Here is a 20,414-nt window from a genome sequence, read left to right as displayed (position 1 = left end):
AATATCACATCCATTCTCTCTTGAATCTGGCCAGGAAGGAATTTCAGTCAACTAACATGGGGTTAGGGACAGTTTTTGATCTGCTTATACTAGACCAAAGGAATACAGGAATAATGACAATTTAAATGCAGGTGAGTAAGCTATACATATGCCCTAGGCTTCTATAAGAAAACCAGACCTACTCGTTTTCAACCTTTAAAGCTGATGACCTCAAAAATCTAAACAAACTGGGTTAGGGGAAGTGAAGGCAAGTCTGAGAGTTGGGGCTGTATTTCAATCAGACGGTCCATGAAGGCTCTGGGTTCAAGGGCCATCAGTTCTCCCTCAACCTCCTCCTCAAACAGGTGGCTGTGAAGAATCTCCCCGACGGTGGCTTAAAGTCTTCCGGAAATCCCACATCCCAACATCAGAGATGCCAGGACTTGTGCTCTAGGCATGACCCTGATAAAGGCTAGCTCACAGGGGTCATACAATGTCAGGAAGAAAGGAATGGCGGCAGGGGAAGCCATCAAGACTGAAACCAGGAAATAGTTTTGTAATTTACTGTGGTTGTCGCTCTGCCCTGTATTAGCTTTGTGCGTCTGGCAAGTTACTCCACTGCTCTGAGACTTTTCCTCACCTGTAAAATGAGGATCAGAGTAGTTCCTATTTAAGGGAGTTGGAGTAAGGATGAATATAATATACCTGTGAGGTAGTTAGCACAGTTCCAGCACATGGTAAAGGCTGACCAGAGGTTAGCTATCATTATCTGTAGGTGCTTGGGTCACTTTTTGTTCAAGAAACACTGCCATTACCTTATGGGAGAGGGAGTCAAAAATCCCCCAGAAGAGCTTCTCTGTCAGGTGCAGTTCTTCCCCTACAGCGAGACCGTAGCTCCCCCACCCTGAAGGCAGACAGTAATACTTCCAGCATTGTTCATAGTGATTCGTCAGAAGCTGGGTCGTTCCGAGCAGGATTCCACCAGGGGGGTGGGGTAGACAAGGTCCACAGGCACCAGCAACACACAGGGAAGAATAAAACATCATGCGAGTGAAACCAACAATAGAAACAGTTAGGATGTCTACAGAGAGGACCTCACATACCAGTAGGAATGGTCTGCTTTCCTGCCTAATGGGCTCCAGCCGGAACTGAATCTACCTAATTAATTCTTGTGCCTCCTAATGTGCCCCTAGCAGTTATTAGAAAATGGAGAGAAACTATTTCTACTCCAAATGAGAAAATGCTGCCCTCCGAGAGTTGTCACAGTGTGCTGTTGCAGCCAGTTGGGGTAGGGGAAGCATTTCTTCTGAGACCTTTGCATATAAATCTGGAAGATCCTGGGTAATGCTGATATGTGGAGGGGATGGCGGGTAGCATATTGTGGGGCTGAAGATTTTGTCTACATTGATTACTGCCCATGGCTTCCTTTCCTTTCTCTTGAGCCTTCTGATGGCCCAGCCATGCTACAGCAGTTCCACTTATGGCCAGTAGAGGGTAGAAGTGAACAGCCAATGGTCCCATCCCAGCAGGTGGGATCCATATCTAAGAAAAAGCCCTGCTGATGTAACAGGTAAAAAAAAAAGTGAGCTTATTGAGGACTATCTATGATGCCTCTTCAGGAACCAGAATCCAGCTCACAGAACAGGCCTGCCAAGGAAGCAACACCTGTGAACACTGGTTTTTAGCTACAGTACCTTGTAAGATTAGAACTGGGACCTTTAGGGCTAGAGAGACAAATGAGCCCTTGGAGGGCTGTGGAATCTCTGACAACATACAAGCTGTTTTCTGACTGGTATATAGAAAGAGGATTGAACTAAAGGCTTCTGGGAATTCTGTTTATCCCAGTAAAATGCTTCTTCAAATCCTTGCTTGGACTATTTCTGAAAAGAAGGAAAAATTCTGTTAAAATCACTAGGCAGAATTTTCAGGTGTGGCTGGCCATGGCTGACACTTTTGAATATGCAAATATATCCGGTGCTTCAGAGGTAAAAGACTGAAAAAAAGAAACACTGCCCTCTTGTGTGGGCAGCTGATTCTCGTGCCTTCCCACGCAGGCCCACCTGCTTGCAGTGCTAGTGATAAAATGTTTGTAATTTATGAGAAAATCAGGAAGGAAGCAACAAAAAACCAGAGGGCTCTGTGGCCTTCCTTTTCATTAATGAAGTAAACAAAATAAAACAAAAACAAAAAAGAAGATCTGATACAGAAGGAAAAAAAAGCATAAAACAGTATGAAATAGAAAAGGGACATTTTAGTTTCTGTACTTAGGTGAATAATCACAGGGCTGTCAAAGCTTTTAGAAAGTGAAAATGTTCTGAAAACCTAATTAGGGTAGGAAGGCACAAAATCCAAGTCCCCTCACTAGCCTCTGCTAAAAAACAAATAGGTGGGGGATAAGCAATTAAAGCAAATTGGAGCAGCTAATGAATCCAGAGAATCTACTCTCTTCAACCTGGACACTCAAGGAGTTTGATTTTGTGTAGGTCTTAACCCGTTTAACATGCAATTTTCTCCCCAAATTGTGAAGACATCACATTTTGCAGGCAAACTTCCTGTGTCATGGACTGCATTTGTCTAACAACAGACAGGTTTACCTTAAGAGGCATTTTGCAGTACTCGTTGAGTTGGGGTACATCAAAAACAAGACGTCGTAGGAGCTGCTGTAACATGGAAGGCCTCAAGTGACTGCAGTATGGAAGAAGAAAAACAGAAGGAAGAAATGAAACAAACAAACAAACAAAACAAAAACAATGAAACCCAATTGGAACGAAATAAGAAAGAAACACTCAGCAATCACCATAAGTTAGAGCTAAGCCTCAAAGTAATTAGCTCCTAAAATACAAGATCTTGGGTAAACCACAGTCAATTATAAAACACTTTAAAAACTGAATATAGTTAAAATACTGAAAGAGGGACACATGGCTAATGAATTGAGGTATCTAAGGTTAAATTCTAGTCCCTATGTGACAATATATTTTAAGGTCTATGCACATTCAAAATATTGCCACTGATTGTGTGTTAAGAATGTAACAGAGAGAAGGGGCAGGGGCTTTATAGCATCTCTAAGGACTGACCTTCCCCTTGAACTCTGCAAAGGGAGATGCTAGTGTTGACCAGCTGCATAGGTGGAATCTGAGGCCACCTACTGGTGTGATCTGAAGGGAACTTTTAAGGTCCCCTGAGTTACTATCTGACCCTTGAAATTCTCATTATTGGAACCATTTCTTGGGTTAAAAAAAAACTCCTGTAAAAGGCAAGTGCACTAATTAGAGAACGATGTATACAATCATCGAAGTGTTCATGGCCTTATTTGGTGCAAGTAAATTCTGTGATAGAAAAGGGAGAAATAAGCAACATTGATTTAGCCTCTGTTTTTAGATTGCCAAACTTTTAAAATCTTTATTTTTATGATTAAAAAATTTTTAGTTATAGTTGACATACAATATTATATTAATTTCAGGTGTACAACATAGTGGTTAGACATTGATGTACCTTTCGAAGTGATCCCCAGTAAGTCTAGTATCCACCTGACACCATACATAGTAATTACAGTATTATTGACTATATTCCCTGCGCTGTACTTTACATCCTCATGACTGTGTTTATAACTGGCAATTTGTACTTCTTAATCCCTTTCACCTTTTTTGCCCATCCCTTCAAACTCCCCATCTGGCGACCATCAGTTTGTTCTCTGTGTTTGAGTTTGTTTCTGCTTTGTTTGTTCGTTTATTTTGGTTTTTAGATTCCACATTTAAGTGAGACCATATGGCATTTGCCTTTCTCTGACTTAGTTCACTTAGCAAAATACCCTCTAGGTCCATCCATGTTGTTGCAAATTAGATTGCCAGACTTTTTAAAAACCTAGTGGAACCTCTGGATTCTCTCCAGAGAAAAGTGCACATATGCAACACACACAATTTGGCATGTAAGTTCAGTTCATGAACCCCTGAATTCCTCCACAGATGCCTAAGGAGCCATGGAGTCAAAGCTTGTACGTTTGAGGTTAAGCTTATATGTTTGAGGAAAGCCAGGAAAGAAAGCCTTGGAGGCATCTACAATGAGGAGGATGGACATCAATGGAGACAGACAACAAATCTTAACTGTTTCACACTTTTCCTAGGGCTGGTCTTGTGATTAAAAGTCCTGGAGTGAAAAGGGTCCGTCAACACATACAGCAAGAAAAGTGGCCTTGTTGCTAACTCTAATCATTGTAATGGAAAATTCCTCAACTTTTCACACTGTTGCTTAGCTTACTAATAGTATCACCTAAGACTGACTAAATTGAATAAAATCCAGGTATAAAATAAATCTCTAACTCTATTAATTCCTGACTTATTAAAACTAAATAATGACATACCTAGTTAAGTACTAGTTTGTCTGCTATATCTAGACCTCATACGGGCCAAGAGGAGTGTGGCAGCTCCCATGAGTGTAGTAACAGGGATGTTAGCTACATTTTTGTTTTGATGTAAAAATTCTAATTTCCCCAAGGTCTGATTCCTTAAAAGCATTTGCAGCTAATACCTGTCTGTCACACCAACATGACTTTATTACTAGGAAATAGCTTATGTTGGGAGACAGGGCTCTTTGATTGGTCTGGTTCCTAAGAGACCTGCTGAGTTCACATCTAGCAAAAGGCAGAATAAGATATGCAAAAGGTATTGATGCAGTTACCAGCCAATCTCAGAATCGATGCAGATAGGAAGGATTTCTTTTTGCATAAACTCATTATTTATTTCCTTGCCACCGTTGAGAAGAAAAGTAGAGAAACGTATGCACAAGTAATGGGGCCATTACTCTTCCTTCTGAAGTGGCAGAGTGGAAACCCTCGGGACTCCATCGATTCCTAGGGGCCTGCAAGTGCATCTACCCAACTTTGTCTCTCTTTCGAGACCAAAAAATTCTAATGAACTCAATTCTCTGCCAGCTATAATAATCTTGGAATGAATGACTTTGGTAGAGATCTCAGAAAGAAGCCCCTTTTATGGGGCCTTGATGGCAGCCCCCCTCCCTCCCACCCTCCACTCCACATGCCAGGCAAATAGTGTGGTACAATGACACAGCTTGTCTCCTGTGTCATTATTCAACAATAGTTGAAGCCTTCAGGCTTTAGACGATAGAAAGACAGCAGATACAGCTTAATTTTAAATGTAAAAGACCGTTGCTATATTTTAAATACGAGTGTAAGATAGCCTTTTAGCTTGATGTTCTAAAAGGACCAATCAATTGCTTATTTTCTAGGGAGCCCTAGCCCCTCAGTACATAGTCATCACTTGTGTGATTAGGACACAACTTATATATTTGATAAGAATCGAGATCACATCCTGCTGGTCGCTGAAGGAGATGCTGGTGGGTCCTGTCTCCAGGACAACCAAAAGCAGAGGTTCTCAATCTTGGCTGCATTATGAAATCACCTTCAAGAGATAGAGGCCTGGGTCGCTTCCCAAAAGGTTCCATTTTGGAGGCTGAGGTGTGGCCGGGGCACTGGGGTATTAACTTAGTTGCTCCCCAGATGATTCTAATATGCAGCCGAGGTGGTAAACCACTGGCTGAAAGCAGGAGACCCTGGTCCTGGACCAGCTGCTGAGAGCTGCTATTGAGAGAGCATTTCTTCCTTTGACCCTGCCAGACCTGACATAGTTTCCTGAGGAGCCAAGGCTCTTGGGGTGACTTTACCCCCTGTCCTTGGTTGGCTCTGAGGCCTAACTGCTGTGGTGATAACTACTGCCCGTACTTCCCCACTGGGATTGGAGATTCCTTCTTCTCTTTGCTTCCATTCTGTGAGGTCTAGAGGTGGTTGCTTTGTGTCACACTCTGTGGCCTTGGCGTAAAGGTCCACTCATGTCAAGGGGAAAAACCTGCTTCTGACTCTACCATAGGAACTAAAACTTTAGTTCTTAATCTGAATGCTTCAGGCCTGAAAGACAGTCTCACGTCCTGGTGCACCAACCCTAAGGGCTAGAGCCTGAGCTGTACCCCATATTCCCCCACAGATATCAGAAAGAGCCTGCAGCAAATAGGGGGACCGAGCACATCCTAAGAGGAGATGTTTGGGGGAGGGCTGGTGTATGGCAAAGGCCTGGAAGCTTCCTTAGACTGGGTGCACCAGTTTTCAGATTACACAATGAAATGCAGCTGGCATGGATGCATATGCAGAGGTGAAGAACATGGAGGGGGGTACTTACTTGCAAATGGCAAGCAAACATTCTTCTATGGTGTCCCTCTGCGCTTTGGTGAGGGAGCGTCCCTTGGAAAGCCTGTATATCGTCTGCAGTGTAGAATCGATCAAGGAGGTATAGTGTTCTGTTCCGGCAAAGAGAGGAGCGCATCGCGTGAGGAGCGGGAGCACAGCAGAGCATATGTACCTATTCAGCGCCAGCACAGCCTCTGTGGTGCTTAGGGAAACCTAGGAAAGGGCACGGGGGCACTGGTTAATCTTTCTGGGAAGGAGAGCAAAGCTTACCCATGTACGGAGCTTCCATGAGCTCACACATATCCGTGTTTCACAGCAACAGGGCAAACAACTTTGTACCTTCTCAGCAGACCAATTTCTTTTTCTCATTTTAAATGAAAAAAAAAAAAAAAAAAAAATCAGGTTAAAAGAAAAAATGAACCAAAAAGCAAAGGCTGGCTGGTCCTAACTCATTTCAAATGATCCACAAATATCCATTCCTCTAAAAAAAAACAACCAAAAAATCTAAACCCTTATTAAAAATCAGCTGATGGCCAGTCTAACCCGACATCCTTGAATCTGCAAAGTCCAACTGTCAAGAGACTACATTATTATTCCGGTTTTAGCTCTCTTTTCTCACCTGATGGACACTTGCAAGTTGTCCTCGTGTCATTTGAGATTAGTAAATGGTTTAGGCCAATTAAATTCTCAAACACACTGGTTTTGTGAGTTTTACAGAAAGTGGAGCTCTGACTTCCATCACTTAGTTTATGAGCATCATGAGCTACTGACAATCTGATAAACAACACGAGGGCAGACCTCACTACAGGGAACCTAACTCTGCATAGGAAAAAGTACACAAGCAAACCTAGGACCTTCTCTAAAACTGCTGTAATTCTCACTCACAATGTTCATGCAGACAGGCTAGAGTCAAGGAAGGCCCCCTTAGTGACACTAAACATAGCCAAAGCATATTAATTACCATCTCTAAGAACTGCAAAACTTAAAAGAAACTTTGAGATTCCCAGAGATGAAATATTATTTTCTGTGGTTATCAAAGTAATTATATCTGTAACATAGTTTCTATAACTTATGATTTGGTAAACTGCTTTCTCTTAACTGCATACATTTCTGAGTGTTCTTGTTAATTATCAAAAGTCTGTCTTCTAGAAACTTGAGTAATCATACTGAAAGACATAGTTAATCGTTCACATTTATCACCGTAACAGAGTTGTTAAAATGAGGAAGCACAAGAGCTTTGAGTCCAGTGGCTTAACAGTTTTCAATAGAGAATGCACAAACATATGTGTGTTGAGGAACTGATTATAAAACTTCTACTGTTGTTAATGGTGCTTTGAACAAGCATGTGATTTGGACACCAAATGCTAGAATAGCATTTCCTGTTTATCTGATCTATAAAAAGTTGAAAGCTTTGATCAGGAACCTAGGGAATGTCCCACAATTTAAAAAAATTATTTTTTCATCAAGGAATTTATAGAAAAGCTGAAAACAAAATTAGCTGTGGAAGCATTGTTTTAATTGTCCAAAAGGATCACATACCCCTAACGCCTTCATGGATATACCATTTCTTAATCCCAAGCCACAGACAGGGATGGAGTTCTTATTCAGATCGGGGCTGGTACTGCTTTCCATTTTTAGGTAAGCCCATCACTTCTGAGTAACCATTCAAATGGATCCGTTGCAGGTAAGGTATTGGCTGGCTGACACCCATCACAGAGCTCAGGATGCTATCTCCGCTGGACACTAGGTGGCGCCTTTAAGAAACTTTTTGACTGATCCAGAGGATATGCCTCTGGCTCTTTCAAAACAACCATATGCTGGTAAAATGCTTTTGGAATTAAGCTGATTTAATTTGTCTTTTCTCCTTGGACCCAGTACTCCTGGTGCACGGTTTTTCTGTTTCATCAGGACTCGGGGCATCAGGCATCTATGCTCTTTAACTCATGGGGCCTCCTGTCTTGATGTCTATTGATGTTGGATTATTCTACCTTACACTTGACTTCCAAACTTGGATTTGCCCTTGGCCTCTTGTCATGCCCTGAGCTTAGACTAGTCTTCCTGATGGTCAGTGCATTAAACTTACGAGCGAGAGTGGAAAGATTATTTCCAGACTATAATGCTGCCAGCCAGCTGATTTTATGAGTCACAGAGCCATAGTTCTCACGTGAGGGTGATTTTGTCCCGCAGGAAACATTTGGTGAAACCCAGAATTGGTTTGGGGGGTGGTGTTGCTGGCATCTAGTAGATAGAGGCCAGCGATGCTGCTAAACATCCTACAATGCACAGCATGGCCCCTCACAACAAGTAGTGCCCAAGTTGAGAGACTTTTGAAATGAGAGCTGGATTGAAAATCTGAGGTCAAGTTTACCTGCATCTACTCGTAAGTTTCTGGTCCAATAAATTAAGACCTTCCATTTCTGGGTGCCTCTGTTTTCTCACTCTTTAAAGCACGTTACTAATATGTAATTAGTGAGTAGGTAGAAAATATTCACTTCTAAATCCAATGTTACTAATTTACAATGGTAGGAAACATGTTTGTTCTTATTTTAGTCACTTACTGTATCTAGAGAGGCTGAGGCTCTTAAGTCCGGTAAAAATCCGACCTCCAGCAAGTGGAGCAGGAAAGTTTGATCCTTAATGCCATATACACGGTCCAGGAAGAGCACCATGGGTGCCTTGTGGTCAGGGCAGAAGTTGGCTGCCATGTCTGGCTCGCTCACCGACCCGTCTGAAAGACACACAGAGAATGTACTTTCTCTATCTTTTCTATCTTCACAGTCTCAAAGGCGACAAAGAGTTTGTCTATGTCTCGTTCTCCTAACAAGCCATAGGAATTTTGGAAATCATATAATATTGTGCTGGGTCCAGCTTACACTGGCTTGGAAGAGCTGATTGCTAAAATTTTGGGAACTTTTGTGAGCCAGTTGTTAGACATGGCCATTATTAAAATTTAAAATTTACAATTAAGTACATTATATGTTGAAAGGTAATAAGTACTCAAAATTCATTACTTCTTAATTATTTTACTATAAACTATATACTCTTGAGGTTGTTTACATCTATTGTATTTGCATGTTGGAAAGGCAATATAATGGTGTGCTGTGTGTCTTCTTCTCTTTCCAACTCTGTGCTCAGTGACGTTATGTTGGTAGCTTGAAATTAACCATAGTAAGAATATTTATACCACACTAATGGGCAAATGCCAGGAATCAGGGCCTGGTTTCCTGCTTTGTTGATTGAAGACATAAGAGAGAGAAAATGTAAGGCAGAATAAACTTAAAAGCATGTCATGTCCATAGCCATTATATCATAAACAGCACAAAACTGAGGAAATAGTCTTCTAGTATTTTGAAATTATTATCTGATTTAGTTGAAATTTAGATCAAATTATCCAATAATTCTAACTTTATATTAATAAAGAGGTTCAAAGATGAAGTGGGGAATAATACGAAGAAAATAAAAATTGCCTGACTTGGAGAATAAAGACAGAATTTTGAAAAAGGATACAAAAGAAAAATAGTCTTCTTCCTACTATTTTGTTAACATCAAAAAATGAGGAAAGACAGCCCCCTAAATGACAAAGCCATACTCAGAGCATATTTAAATACCGTACTTCATAAGGTACCCTGAGATCTGCAGAGATTTTGTACTATCCAGCCCAGAACCTTATTTAACCCAGCGATTAGTGTAAGACTTTGGGAAAGCAAGGAGGGAAGAAGGGACCTTTACGACTGGAAGCGGCCTGCCTTTCCTCTCCTTAGCACCAGGGGGAACTGGATCTGAACAGCCAAGGCTGGATAAACCTCTCAGACACACCTGGTGTTCTGAGGAACAGTATTTTTAATATTAATAAGAGTTTTGTGCTCAAAAAGTTTGGGAAACATTGAGTTCAACATTTATTTTCTTTACCACGTTTTCTCAGAAGCTCTATCATCTTAATAATTATGAAGTTATACATATGTGATATTTTTGAGAGTGGCATGGCCAAGATTGAGGTATAGGAGACCCCAGTTTCCGTCCCCCACAAAGATCAACAATTACACAGCTATCTGTGAACAAAAAAAGCACTGGGAGAGATCAGGAGGCCACTTAAGGAACTTCAGCTACACAGCGGAACAAAACACCTGAGAATAACCACACAAAAAAGGAAGGAAGAACAGCTTCATTATGCCTGCATCATCCCCTGCCCCAGGCTGGCACAGCTAGGTACCAAGAGGGAATGCCTCAGCTAGAAAGAGTTCCCTCCATTGGCAAAGGAAGAGTGGGGTGAGTGACCAGCTTCTCCAGCCTTTTAGGGCCCCACATGAAGGAGCTGCTTTGGTTCCACCCATCCAGACACTAGCAAAGCTGAGATGTCTGAAGGTGGCGAAGGTCAAGAAAGAAGGCCAGAGGCTACCTGTATCAGTCACACAGCGGGAGCCAATGTGGTTCCCAGTGAGCTGCTCTGCAGAGGATCTCAGTAGCTTTTGCCACTGATGAAACCAACAGCCAGCACAGCTACCATGAAACCCTGGCAGATTTCACAGGTTTTCATGTTTGCAAATGTCCAGCTGCCTGTGTCTCTCTCCATTCCCATCCCCCTTTACTGCCGGAACCCAGGATTTGCAGTCGCAGCCAGCTCTGGCCTCTGCAGCTGTGTGAGTTCAAGACACCAGCCTAGACCCTGAAGTTGATACCCACTGACGTGTGTGCATTCGGGAATAGACTATCATCACCAGTCCCTACTGCCACACACACAACCTTGGTGAGACCCTGCAGCCAGGGGAGTGCATACCGACAGGCAGGGCCCCCATAGCTGCTTGTGGGCTCAGCTCTGGCCCTATTTCCTGCCAATGGTCCACACTGCTGGGCTCACCAGTAGCTAGCATCTTCAGTGGTGAACATGCACCCCACTGGCCACAGTCTTGCCACTGGCCTCCACTTCTGTGTATAGGGTGAAACTCAGAAGCCGCAGGAACAGATGCTAACAGCCAGGGTCCCTGAAGCTACTAGTGCACCCATAGGTGGCCCTGGTCCTTGCCGCTGGTCCTGGCCATTGTCATTATGTGTGTGTCTGTAATTGGCCTGGGTCACTACACAGGTACCTGCAGCTAGTCTCTGCAGCTGAGTCTGTGTATACCAGGCCCACCACCACTGCCTGCCCTGGTCCCTAGTCGCTAGACCTGGAAGCACAGCTAAGGACCCCAACAGCTCTTGCAGCCACTGTGCACTCCTGACACTCTTGCAAAAGACTACGCAGTTGTCAATATTGTGGATCCCAGTGGCCTGAGTTGACAATACATCACCCCTCACCCCTGGACCCAAAGCTGCCACAAACCCCTGCAGGTGGCACCTTGCTTCACTAGACGTGGGGTGACTACATAATCCAATGTGCCCCATTCACATGTAAAGGTGTTTCCTTGTGAAAGTCAATCCATAACGTCTGGACTAAACGACTGCTTCTTCAAATGTGCAGATACCTATGCAAGGCTGCATGTATCACAAAGAATAAGGAAACATAACATCACAAAAGAAACATAATTTCTAGTAACTGATCCTAAAGAAATAAAGTTACATGAATTGCCCAACAATTCCAAATAATCATTCTAAAGATGCTCAGAGAGTTACAAGAGAACACAGAAAAGCAATTTAATGAAATCAGGAAAAAATATGAGAACAAAATCAGAAGTTCAACAAAGAGATAAAAATTTTAAAAACATAAAAACAAACAAATGGAAGTTTTGGAGCTGAAGAATGCAATGATTGAATTGAAGAATTCAATAGGGACTTCAACAATATACTGAACCAAGCAGAAGAATCAGTAAATTCAAAAAAAGATCACTTGACATTATCTAGCAAGAGGAGTAAAAAGAAAAAAGAATGAAAAGGAAAGAAGAAAGACTATGGGCCTAATGGGACACCATTAAGAGAAACAATCTATACATCACTGGAGTCCCAGAGGAGAAGAGAAGGAAAAGAGTTAGAAAGCTTACTTAAATAAATAAAGGCTGAGAACTTCCCAAACCTGGGGATATAGCTGGACATCCAAGTTCATGAAGGTAATAATAGGTCATGTCAAAATTTCAATCCCAAATGATCTTCTCCAAGATACATTATTATAAAACTGTCTAAAATCAAAGACAAAGAAAGAATTTTAAAAGCAGCAAGAGAAAAAAATTTTCATACAAAGGAACCTCCCACCCTCCCAGGGCTATCAGTAGACGTCTAAGCAGAAACCTTGCAGGCCAGGAGAGAGTAGGATGATGCATTCAAAGTGAAGAAAGAAAAAACTGCCAAACAAGAATACTTTAACCAACAAAGTTGTCTCTCAGAAATGAAGGCTAGAGAAATACTTTCCCAAACAAACAAAAGCTCCGGGAAATCATCACCACTAGACCTGCCTTACAAGATAAGCTGAAAGGAGTTCTTCAAGCTGAAATAAAAGGATGCTAATTAATAACATGAAAATATACAACATACTGATAAAGGTAAGTACACAGTCAGATCTAGAATACTCTAAGATGATAAAGAAAATAACAAAGATCAAGGCAGAAATAAATGAAATAGAGAATAGGAAAACCGTAAAAATGATAAACAAAACTAAAAGCTAATTTTTTGAAAAGATAAAGTTTACAAACCTTTAGCTAGACTTACCAAGGAAAAAAGAGAGACAATTTAAGTAAAATTATAAATGAAAGATGGTATAACTGATATCACACAAATACAAATGATTATAAGAGATTACTATGAAAAACTATATGTCAACAAATTGGACAACCAAGAAGAAATAGTTAAATTCCTAGTAACATACAACCTACTAAGAATGAACCATGAAAAAGTAAAAAAATCTGAGCAGACCAATAATGAGTAGGAGATTAAATCAGTAATCAAAAACCTCCCAACATGAAAAGCCTAGAACTAGATGAATTCATGAGTAAATTCCACCAAATATTTAAAGAGGAATTCATAACAATCCTTCCCAAAGTTCCAAAATTGAAGAGGGAACACTCCCAATCTCATTTTATGGGGCCAGCAATACCCTGATACCAGAGCCAGATAAGGATACTACAAGAAAAGAAAACTACAGGCCAATGTTCCTGATGACTATTCAATTGATCCTTCAGCAATGTAGGTGTTAGGAGTGCCCAGTTCCCCACGAATTCAAAATCCACACATAACTTTTGATTTCCCCCAAACTTAACTACAGTTGTCCCCTGGTATCTGTAGGGGATTGGTTCCAGGATCCCCCACAGATACCAAAATCTGCATATACTCAACTGCTTTATATAAAATGGTATAAAGCAATACTTACAGTCAGCCCTACCCATCCACAGATTTCCAACTGCGTATCAAAAATACTGTCTTTGATCTACAATTGGTTGAATCCATGGATGCAAAACCAATAGAAACAGAGGGCTAATTATATATTTATTGGAAAAAATCCATGCGTAAATGAACCCAGACAGTTCAAACCCATGTTGTTCAAAGGTCAACTGTACACGCAAAATTGCTTAGCAAAATACTAGCATACCAAATTCAACAACACATTAAAAGGATCATGCACCATGATCAAGTAGGATTCATCCCTGGAATGCGAGGATGGTTCAACATACACAAGTCTATAAATGTGATATATCACACCAATAGAATGAAAGACAAAAATCACATGATCATTTAAACAGTTACCAAAAAAGCATCTAACAAAATTCAACATCCTTTCATGATGAAAACTCTCAACAAGTTGGGTATAGAAAAAAAACATACTTCAACATATTAAAGACCATATAGACAAACCTACAACTAATATTCTCAATGTTGAAAAATGGAAAACTTTCCCTCTAAGATCAGGGTCAAGACAAGGGTGCCTACTATTACCATTCCTATTCAACATAGTACTAGAAATCCTAGTCAGTGCAATTAGGTAAGAAAAAGAAATAAAAGTCATCCAAATTCAAAAAGAAAAAGTAAAATTAGCTCTGTTTGATGATGACATGATCTTGTATATAAGAAATCCTAAAGTCTCCACCAAAAATTGTTACAACTAATAAGCAAATTCAGTAAAGTTTCAGGATTCAAAATCAACATACAAAAATCAGTTGTGTTTCTATACACTAACAATGAATTACATAAAAAAGAAATAAAGAAAACAACCCTATTTCCAAAAGTATCAAAACCAATAAAATATCTAGAAATAAATTTAACAAAGGAAGTGAAATATTTATACAGCCAAAACTGTAAGATGCTGATGAAAGAAACTGAAGAAAACATGAATGGAAAGAAAACCTGTGTTCATGGACCTGACAAGTTAATATTGTTTAAATGTCCATACTACCCAAAGCCATCTATAGAGTCAATGCAATCCCTACAAAATTCCAATATCGTTTTTAACAGAAATAGAAAAACAATTCTAAAATTTGTATGGTATCACAAAAGATCCTGAATAGGCAAACCACTCTTGTGAAAGAACAAAGTTGGAGGCATCACACTTCCTGATTTCAAACTATATTACAAAGCTAGAGTAATCAAAACAGTATAGTACTGGAATAAAAACAGACACATGGATCAATGGAACAGAATTGAGAGCCCAGAAATAAACCCACATATATCCAGTCAAATAATATTTGACAAGGAAGCCAAGAATACTCAAAGGACAAAGGATAGTATCTTCAATAAATGGTGGTGGAAAAACTGATATTCATATGCAAAAGAATGAAATGAACCCTTATACCATTCACAAAAATTAACTCAATAGAAGTTAAGGAAACATAAGACCTAAAACAGAAAACTCCTAGAAGAAAACATTGGGTAAGCTCCTTGACGTTGGTCTTGGCAATGATTTTTTGGATATGATGTAAGCACAGCAAAAATTGACATGTGGGACTACATCAAACTTATGCAAAAATGCTTCTGCATAACAAAGGAAACAATCAACAAAACAAAGGCAACTTATGGAATAGGAGAAAATATTTGCATACCATGTATCTGACAAGGAGATAATATCCAAAATATATATGGAACTCAAACAACTCAACAGCGAAAAAGCAAATAATCTAATTAAAAGATAGGCAAAGGACCTGAATAGATATTTTCCAAAAAAGACAGAAAAATGACCAACAAGTACACAATATGGTGCTCAACATCACTAATCATCAGGAAATGCAAATCAAAATCATAAGGAGATCACCTCACACCTGTCAGAATGACTATTATAAAAAAGACAAACGATAACAAATGCTGGTGAGGAGCAAGAGAAAAGGAAACTTTCGTGCATTATTGGTGGGACTGCAAACTGGGTGCAGCCACTGTGGAAAACAGTATGGAGGTTCCTCTAAAAATTAAAAGCAGATATGACCCAGCAATTCCACTTCTGGGTATATATCTGAAGGAAATGAAATTACTATCTGGAAGAGATATCTGCACTGCTGTGCTCATTGTGGCATTATTCACAATAGCCAAGACATGGAAACAGTCTAAGTGTCTGCTGATTAATGAATAGATAAAAGAAATGTGATACACACACACTATGGAACATTATTCAGCCATAAAAAAGAAGGAAATCTTGCAAAAATATGGATGGAACTTGAGGGCATTATGCTAAATGAAATACGTCAGACAGAGAAAGACAAATACTGTCATCTCACTTATATGTGGAACCTAAAAACATTGAACTTATAGAAACAGAGAGTAGATTGGTGATTACCAGGGGCTGGGAGAGGTGGGAGAAATGGGGAGCTGTTGGTCAGAGAGTACAAACTTTCAGGTGTAAGAAGTTCTGTGGATCTAATGTGTGGCATGATGACGACAGTTAACAATACTGTATTATATACTTGAAAGTTGCTGGCAGAGTAGAACTTAAATGTTCTCAGCATAAGAAGAACAACAAAAATGGTAATTATGTGAAGAACGTGTTAACTAACGTTAATGTATTAAACATTTTGCAATATATGTGCGTATTGAATCATCACATTGTATACCTTAAACTTACATAAATGTTCTATATCAGTTATATCTCAGTAAAGCTAGAAAAAATGTGACACATTGCATAGCATTTCCAAACTTATTTGACTCCAAACCCCTTGTGCACCAATTAATATCGTCTCCAAAAATGTTCCACAGAACACCAATTCGGGAAACACTGTAACAGTCAGAGTCGTGCTATCTTTTCAATTCCTCCATCTGCCTCAATGAAACTGCCTGGATAGCAGGTGGAGTGACATGGAGAAACTGAATGTAGAGGTTTTGCAAAGTTAACATTGACTGATGCCAAATGTCACAAGTGGCATTGGGGGAAAGACTGTGTATGATCCACGGCCACAAGGCACACAGGACTGCGGCAGAAGGGAGCCTGTGTCCGGCCCTACCTGTCTGTTGCCCCAGCTGGCTGCACAATCTGGGGGACATAGCGGCGCAGGAGAAGGCAGGCCATGGTGAGAGCGTCCACTGGTCCCATCCCATTAGCCTCCTTCCAGAGCTTAGATTGTTCGGAGGACTGTGAGGTCTGGACAGTCCGTATCGATGGGACGTGGGGGATGGGAGTCTGTGACACGGGAGCAGACGAGAGAGCAGCTGGAGCCAGGAGGAGAGAACTCTTCACCAGAAAAAGGACAAGACCTGCCCCTTGCTGCCTGCCTGCCATACCAGCCTGGAAGGAGCATGTGCTGGTGGACAGAGTCCCGACCCTGAGAGAGTGGCCCCTGGGGAGACTGCAGCTCAGCCTTCAGCTGCTTCTCTTACCTTTATTCAGGGAGGGCAGTTTCAAGGGGATGCTGATGATCCCAACCAAGTCCTCGGTGGGGACGAGGGAGCGCAGGATCGACCTGATCCGGATGGCTTCCCCCTTGCCTGCCTGGATAAGCTGCAACGCAGGGGAGGAGAATAAGGTCAAGGAAGCACCCACACCCCCACTCCACCCCACCTCCAGATCTCTGGCGATGAAATGGTTCTCTTTAAGGGGTGGGTACACTCCTAAATTTCCCTAATTGCCATAGACACTTAGGGCCATGGGGAAAGAGAGGAGCTTTCTCTTGATTTGCTCGAAGTGGTGCTACCAAGGGAATAATTCTGGCCAAGGAGGTCATTCGATTCCTTTGCTGTGATTACAATGGTCATGCAGTCATGGTGTCACGTCTTGGCAGCATATGTGAAGCCTGTTGGTGATTCTCAGTGTGACTGCAATTCTGGGAGCTCTCAGTGGCCATGACAGAAGGCTTGACGATGTAGCTGTGATTCCAGGATCGAGAATTCTGCTAAATGTAGCAAGATTTATGAATCTCAGTTTCCTAAAAGTTTGATTAATGCTGGGACCGGGGTAGGCAAGAGGGATGTAGAGAATGTCTTGGAGAATTTGAGCATCTCGGTGGAGTTATTCTGGGATGCATAACGTGATCCCTATAGCTATGAATGGGCCAACCTGTGGGTGTACATCTTCCCACATGTGGGCACAGCAGGTATGCTTCTGGGCACAGGCCCTTAGCCACTAGCTCAGGATCGAATGTACCCCCAGGACAGCTGAATGGCATGCTGGGACATGATGCTCGGAGGCCCCAGGAAAAGAATGCCTGTGCATTCACCCTAGCTGTCACCTCTCATTCCCGTGGGTAGAGGGTCAGTGATGATGGCATTGCCCCTCTCACCTCCACTCACAGAGCAGGCGTCCAGGGGTGGGGTTCTGAAAAGGGTGTGTGTGTGTGTGTGTGTGTGTGTGTGTGATGTGTGACATGTGATGTGTGACATGTGATATGTTGGACCCGAGGGGCAGTAAGGAAGACACTCCTTCCCAGATGGGGCTCTGATGGCTTAGCTATCCCATGCTGCTATCTTCCTGAGGGGAAGCAAACTGTGCAACTTGCTTTCTGCAGTGATGGCAGGTGATCAGGGGAATGGATTCCCCTCCTCCCAAGGGTGTGGAACACCCTGGCTCCCTTTCAAGCTTCCTTCATTTGCTTAAAGGTGCAGAACTAGAAAAATGGACCTATGCAGGTAAGGCTGGTTGTTCACAGTTGGAACTAGAATTCTAAGTATTCTGATATCTTACCAAGATTTAGACTTTCTTATATCTGTAGTGCTTTTGATCTAGATTCTTCCATATTGGAATAGTTTCCCTAAACACTTGTCAATGCATTTGAAAACAGGCTAGATTGTGTATTAGGAAAGACTATGACATACTGGAAGAAAGATAAGAGTAGATGCTTTAACTACAGGTCGTGACCAATCAGTGGGTTGTAAAATCAAGTTAGTGGGTTGTGACTAGCACTAAAGAGCATGAAATAGATTAGTATAGAATAGAAAAAAAATTAGAGTGCAATGTCTGTAGTAAGGGTAAATTTTGTTTCTGGTATACGAGGTGGCAAAGTAAATGATATTTCTTACCATGGTCAAAACAAATTGTTTTGGTCAAAGAGTTTGAAAGCCACTATTTTAATGGCTTTTACATTAGAATTAAAAAATACAACACACCCACTATTAACTTTCAGTGACCAAATACACCACCTCATCAGCATCAGATACCACTGTTCATATCAGCTCAATCTGCATTGCAGGTGCTTTTGGGAGACGCTCTGGAATAATCCAAATGCAGTGAGCACTGCAGAGCGAGGCCGGCAGGTGCCAGAGCCCTGAATGAGCAAATCAAGCCGTTTTTAAAAAAAGAATTACCAAATATTTTTTCTTTTAATTTAAAAGCCTGTCTTTTCTGTTTTCCTGCAAAAAACAGTTATTTCCTTTCACTTACGATGTGAAGCCTTATGTGAAATAAGGTCACTCACAGCTCCCAGCAGAGGAGAAAAAGGGAAGAGGAAGAACACAACTTTTCAGGTCAATACTGGAAGTCTGAGAAGATATCCCATAAAAATACACTCATTCTTTTCAGTATGGCTGCAAAGCTTCCCACTGGGAAATAACCAAAACACGAACATTGGGAAGAAACTGGTATCTAACGCCATGGTCATCAAGAAAAAAGGATTTTCCATGTGGAGTAGCCTGATGGCCATAACCAAGTTGGTCACATTTTGACAAAATTGAGGCATAGGGGTCACAATTTTGGGTGGACTTTGACACAGAATATGTGCCCAACTGGTGCCACAGAGAAATCACATAATACAGGGATTTGCCTAGGAGTTATTCCTTAGCCCTACTTCAGGCACATCAGGAGAAGGCAGGGTTCCTTGGAAAAGACAATAATGTTGGGAAACATTGAAGACAGAAGGAGAACAGGAAGGCCAGATACGAGGTGGATGCTTTCGTAAAAGACGCCATAGGCAGGACTCTGCAGGAGCTGAGTGGGCCTCGTGCACATCACTCACTCAGAAGGTCTCCGGGAATTGGAGCCAACTCAACAACACGTAACACACACACACATTCCTTAGAAAGCGGTGGCATCAGGTATCAGATACGGAAGCAACTTTACATGTTAGCTAAAAGGAACTGAGAGAAAGGCGTCAGCCAATGCCAGAGACAGAAGAAGAAATTACATTCGGGAGATTGAAGTGCTTTTGGCTCACGCCCCTCAAAGTTGCTCTCTGGGAACGCTATCACTTACGTGCATTTCAGGAGCACAGCGGCCCAGGAGATCTATAAGGGCCGAATAAAATGACATGATTGCATTGCCCATGTGCACGATCTCTTCTTCATCTTCACTGTCCTCCGTGCTGCTGAGAAAGAACCAACACAGGGAGGTGTGAGAAAGCCTGGCAAGGGTGGCCACGTTATTACACACGAGCTGCTTGATTTGAAAATACTTACTCTGCTCGTCCTGGGCATCATGCGTCCCTCCCCTTGGATCCCTGCCCTCTCTCCAGAAGTCAACCAGGTGACTTTAGTCACTAAGTTCAAAGGACCTAAGTATTTGTCCATACATTCCTAGGGGCTCATGACCATTAAGGCACAAGTTCTGACATCAGCTGATCATTTAGACCATATACACTCGTGGAAAGATACCGCAATCCTCACAACTCCTACCAACTGTTCACTCCCCTTTCCTTCCTGAATATACATGGAAGGCACATTGGACAAGGAGTCAGGAGGGCTAAGACCATGTCCTGGCTCAGTTGCTAACAAGCTGTACGACCCTGGGCCTCAGTATTTTTCTTATGTTACATGAGGAAGTTGGGACAGCTTATGTTTTAGGTTCTTTCTAGCTCTACTACATCACCTGCCAGGACAAATAAAGAAACACACACACACACACACACACACACACACACAAAACCCCAAACTAAAGAAAACCAAAACCCCAAAACAAACAAAAAAGCCAACCAGCTGGAGA

General features: G+C 41.6%; 1 protein-coding gene across 1 annotated transcript in view; it reads right to left on the bottom strand.

Annotated features, from left to right (window-relative positions):
- RYR3 (ryanodine receptor 3) overlaps window positions 1-20,414 on the bottom strand; it is a 477,803-nt gene that overhangs the window by 98,751 nt on the left and 358,638 nt on the right. The window contains 6 exon segments of the mRNA XM_074327936.1: window positions 795-935; window positions 2,574-2,664; window positions 6,165-6,385; window positions 8,731-8,900; window positions 16,886-17,006; window positions 19,689-19,800. Coding sequence (XP_074184037.1) covers window positions 795-935; window positions 2,574-2,664; window positions 6,165-6,385; window positions 8,731-8,900; window positions 16,886-17,006; window positions 19,689-19,800 — 856 coding nt within the window.

This window comes from Rhinolophus sinicus, linkage group LG03 (genome assembly GCF_036562045.2).
Source record: "Rhinolophus sinicus isolate RSC01 linkage group LG03, ASM3656204v1, whole genome shotgun sequence".
Classification (NCBI taxonomy): Eukaryota; Metazoa; Chordata; class Mammalia; order Chiroptera; family Rhinolophidae; genus Rhinolophus; species Rhinolophus sinicus.
This window is presented reverse-complemented; position numbering and strand designations above follow the sequence as displayed.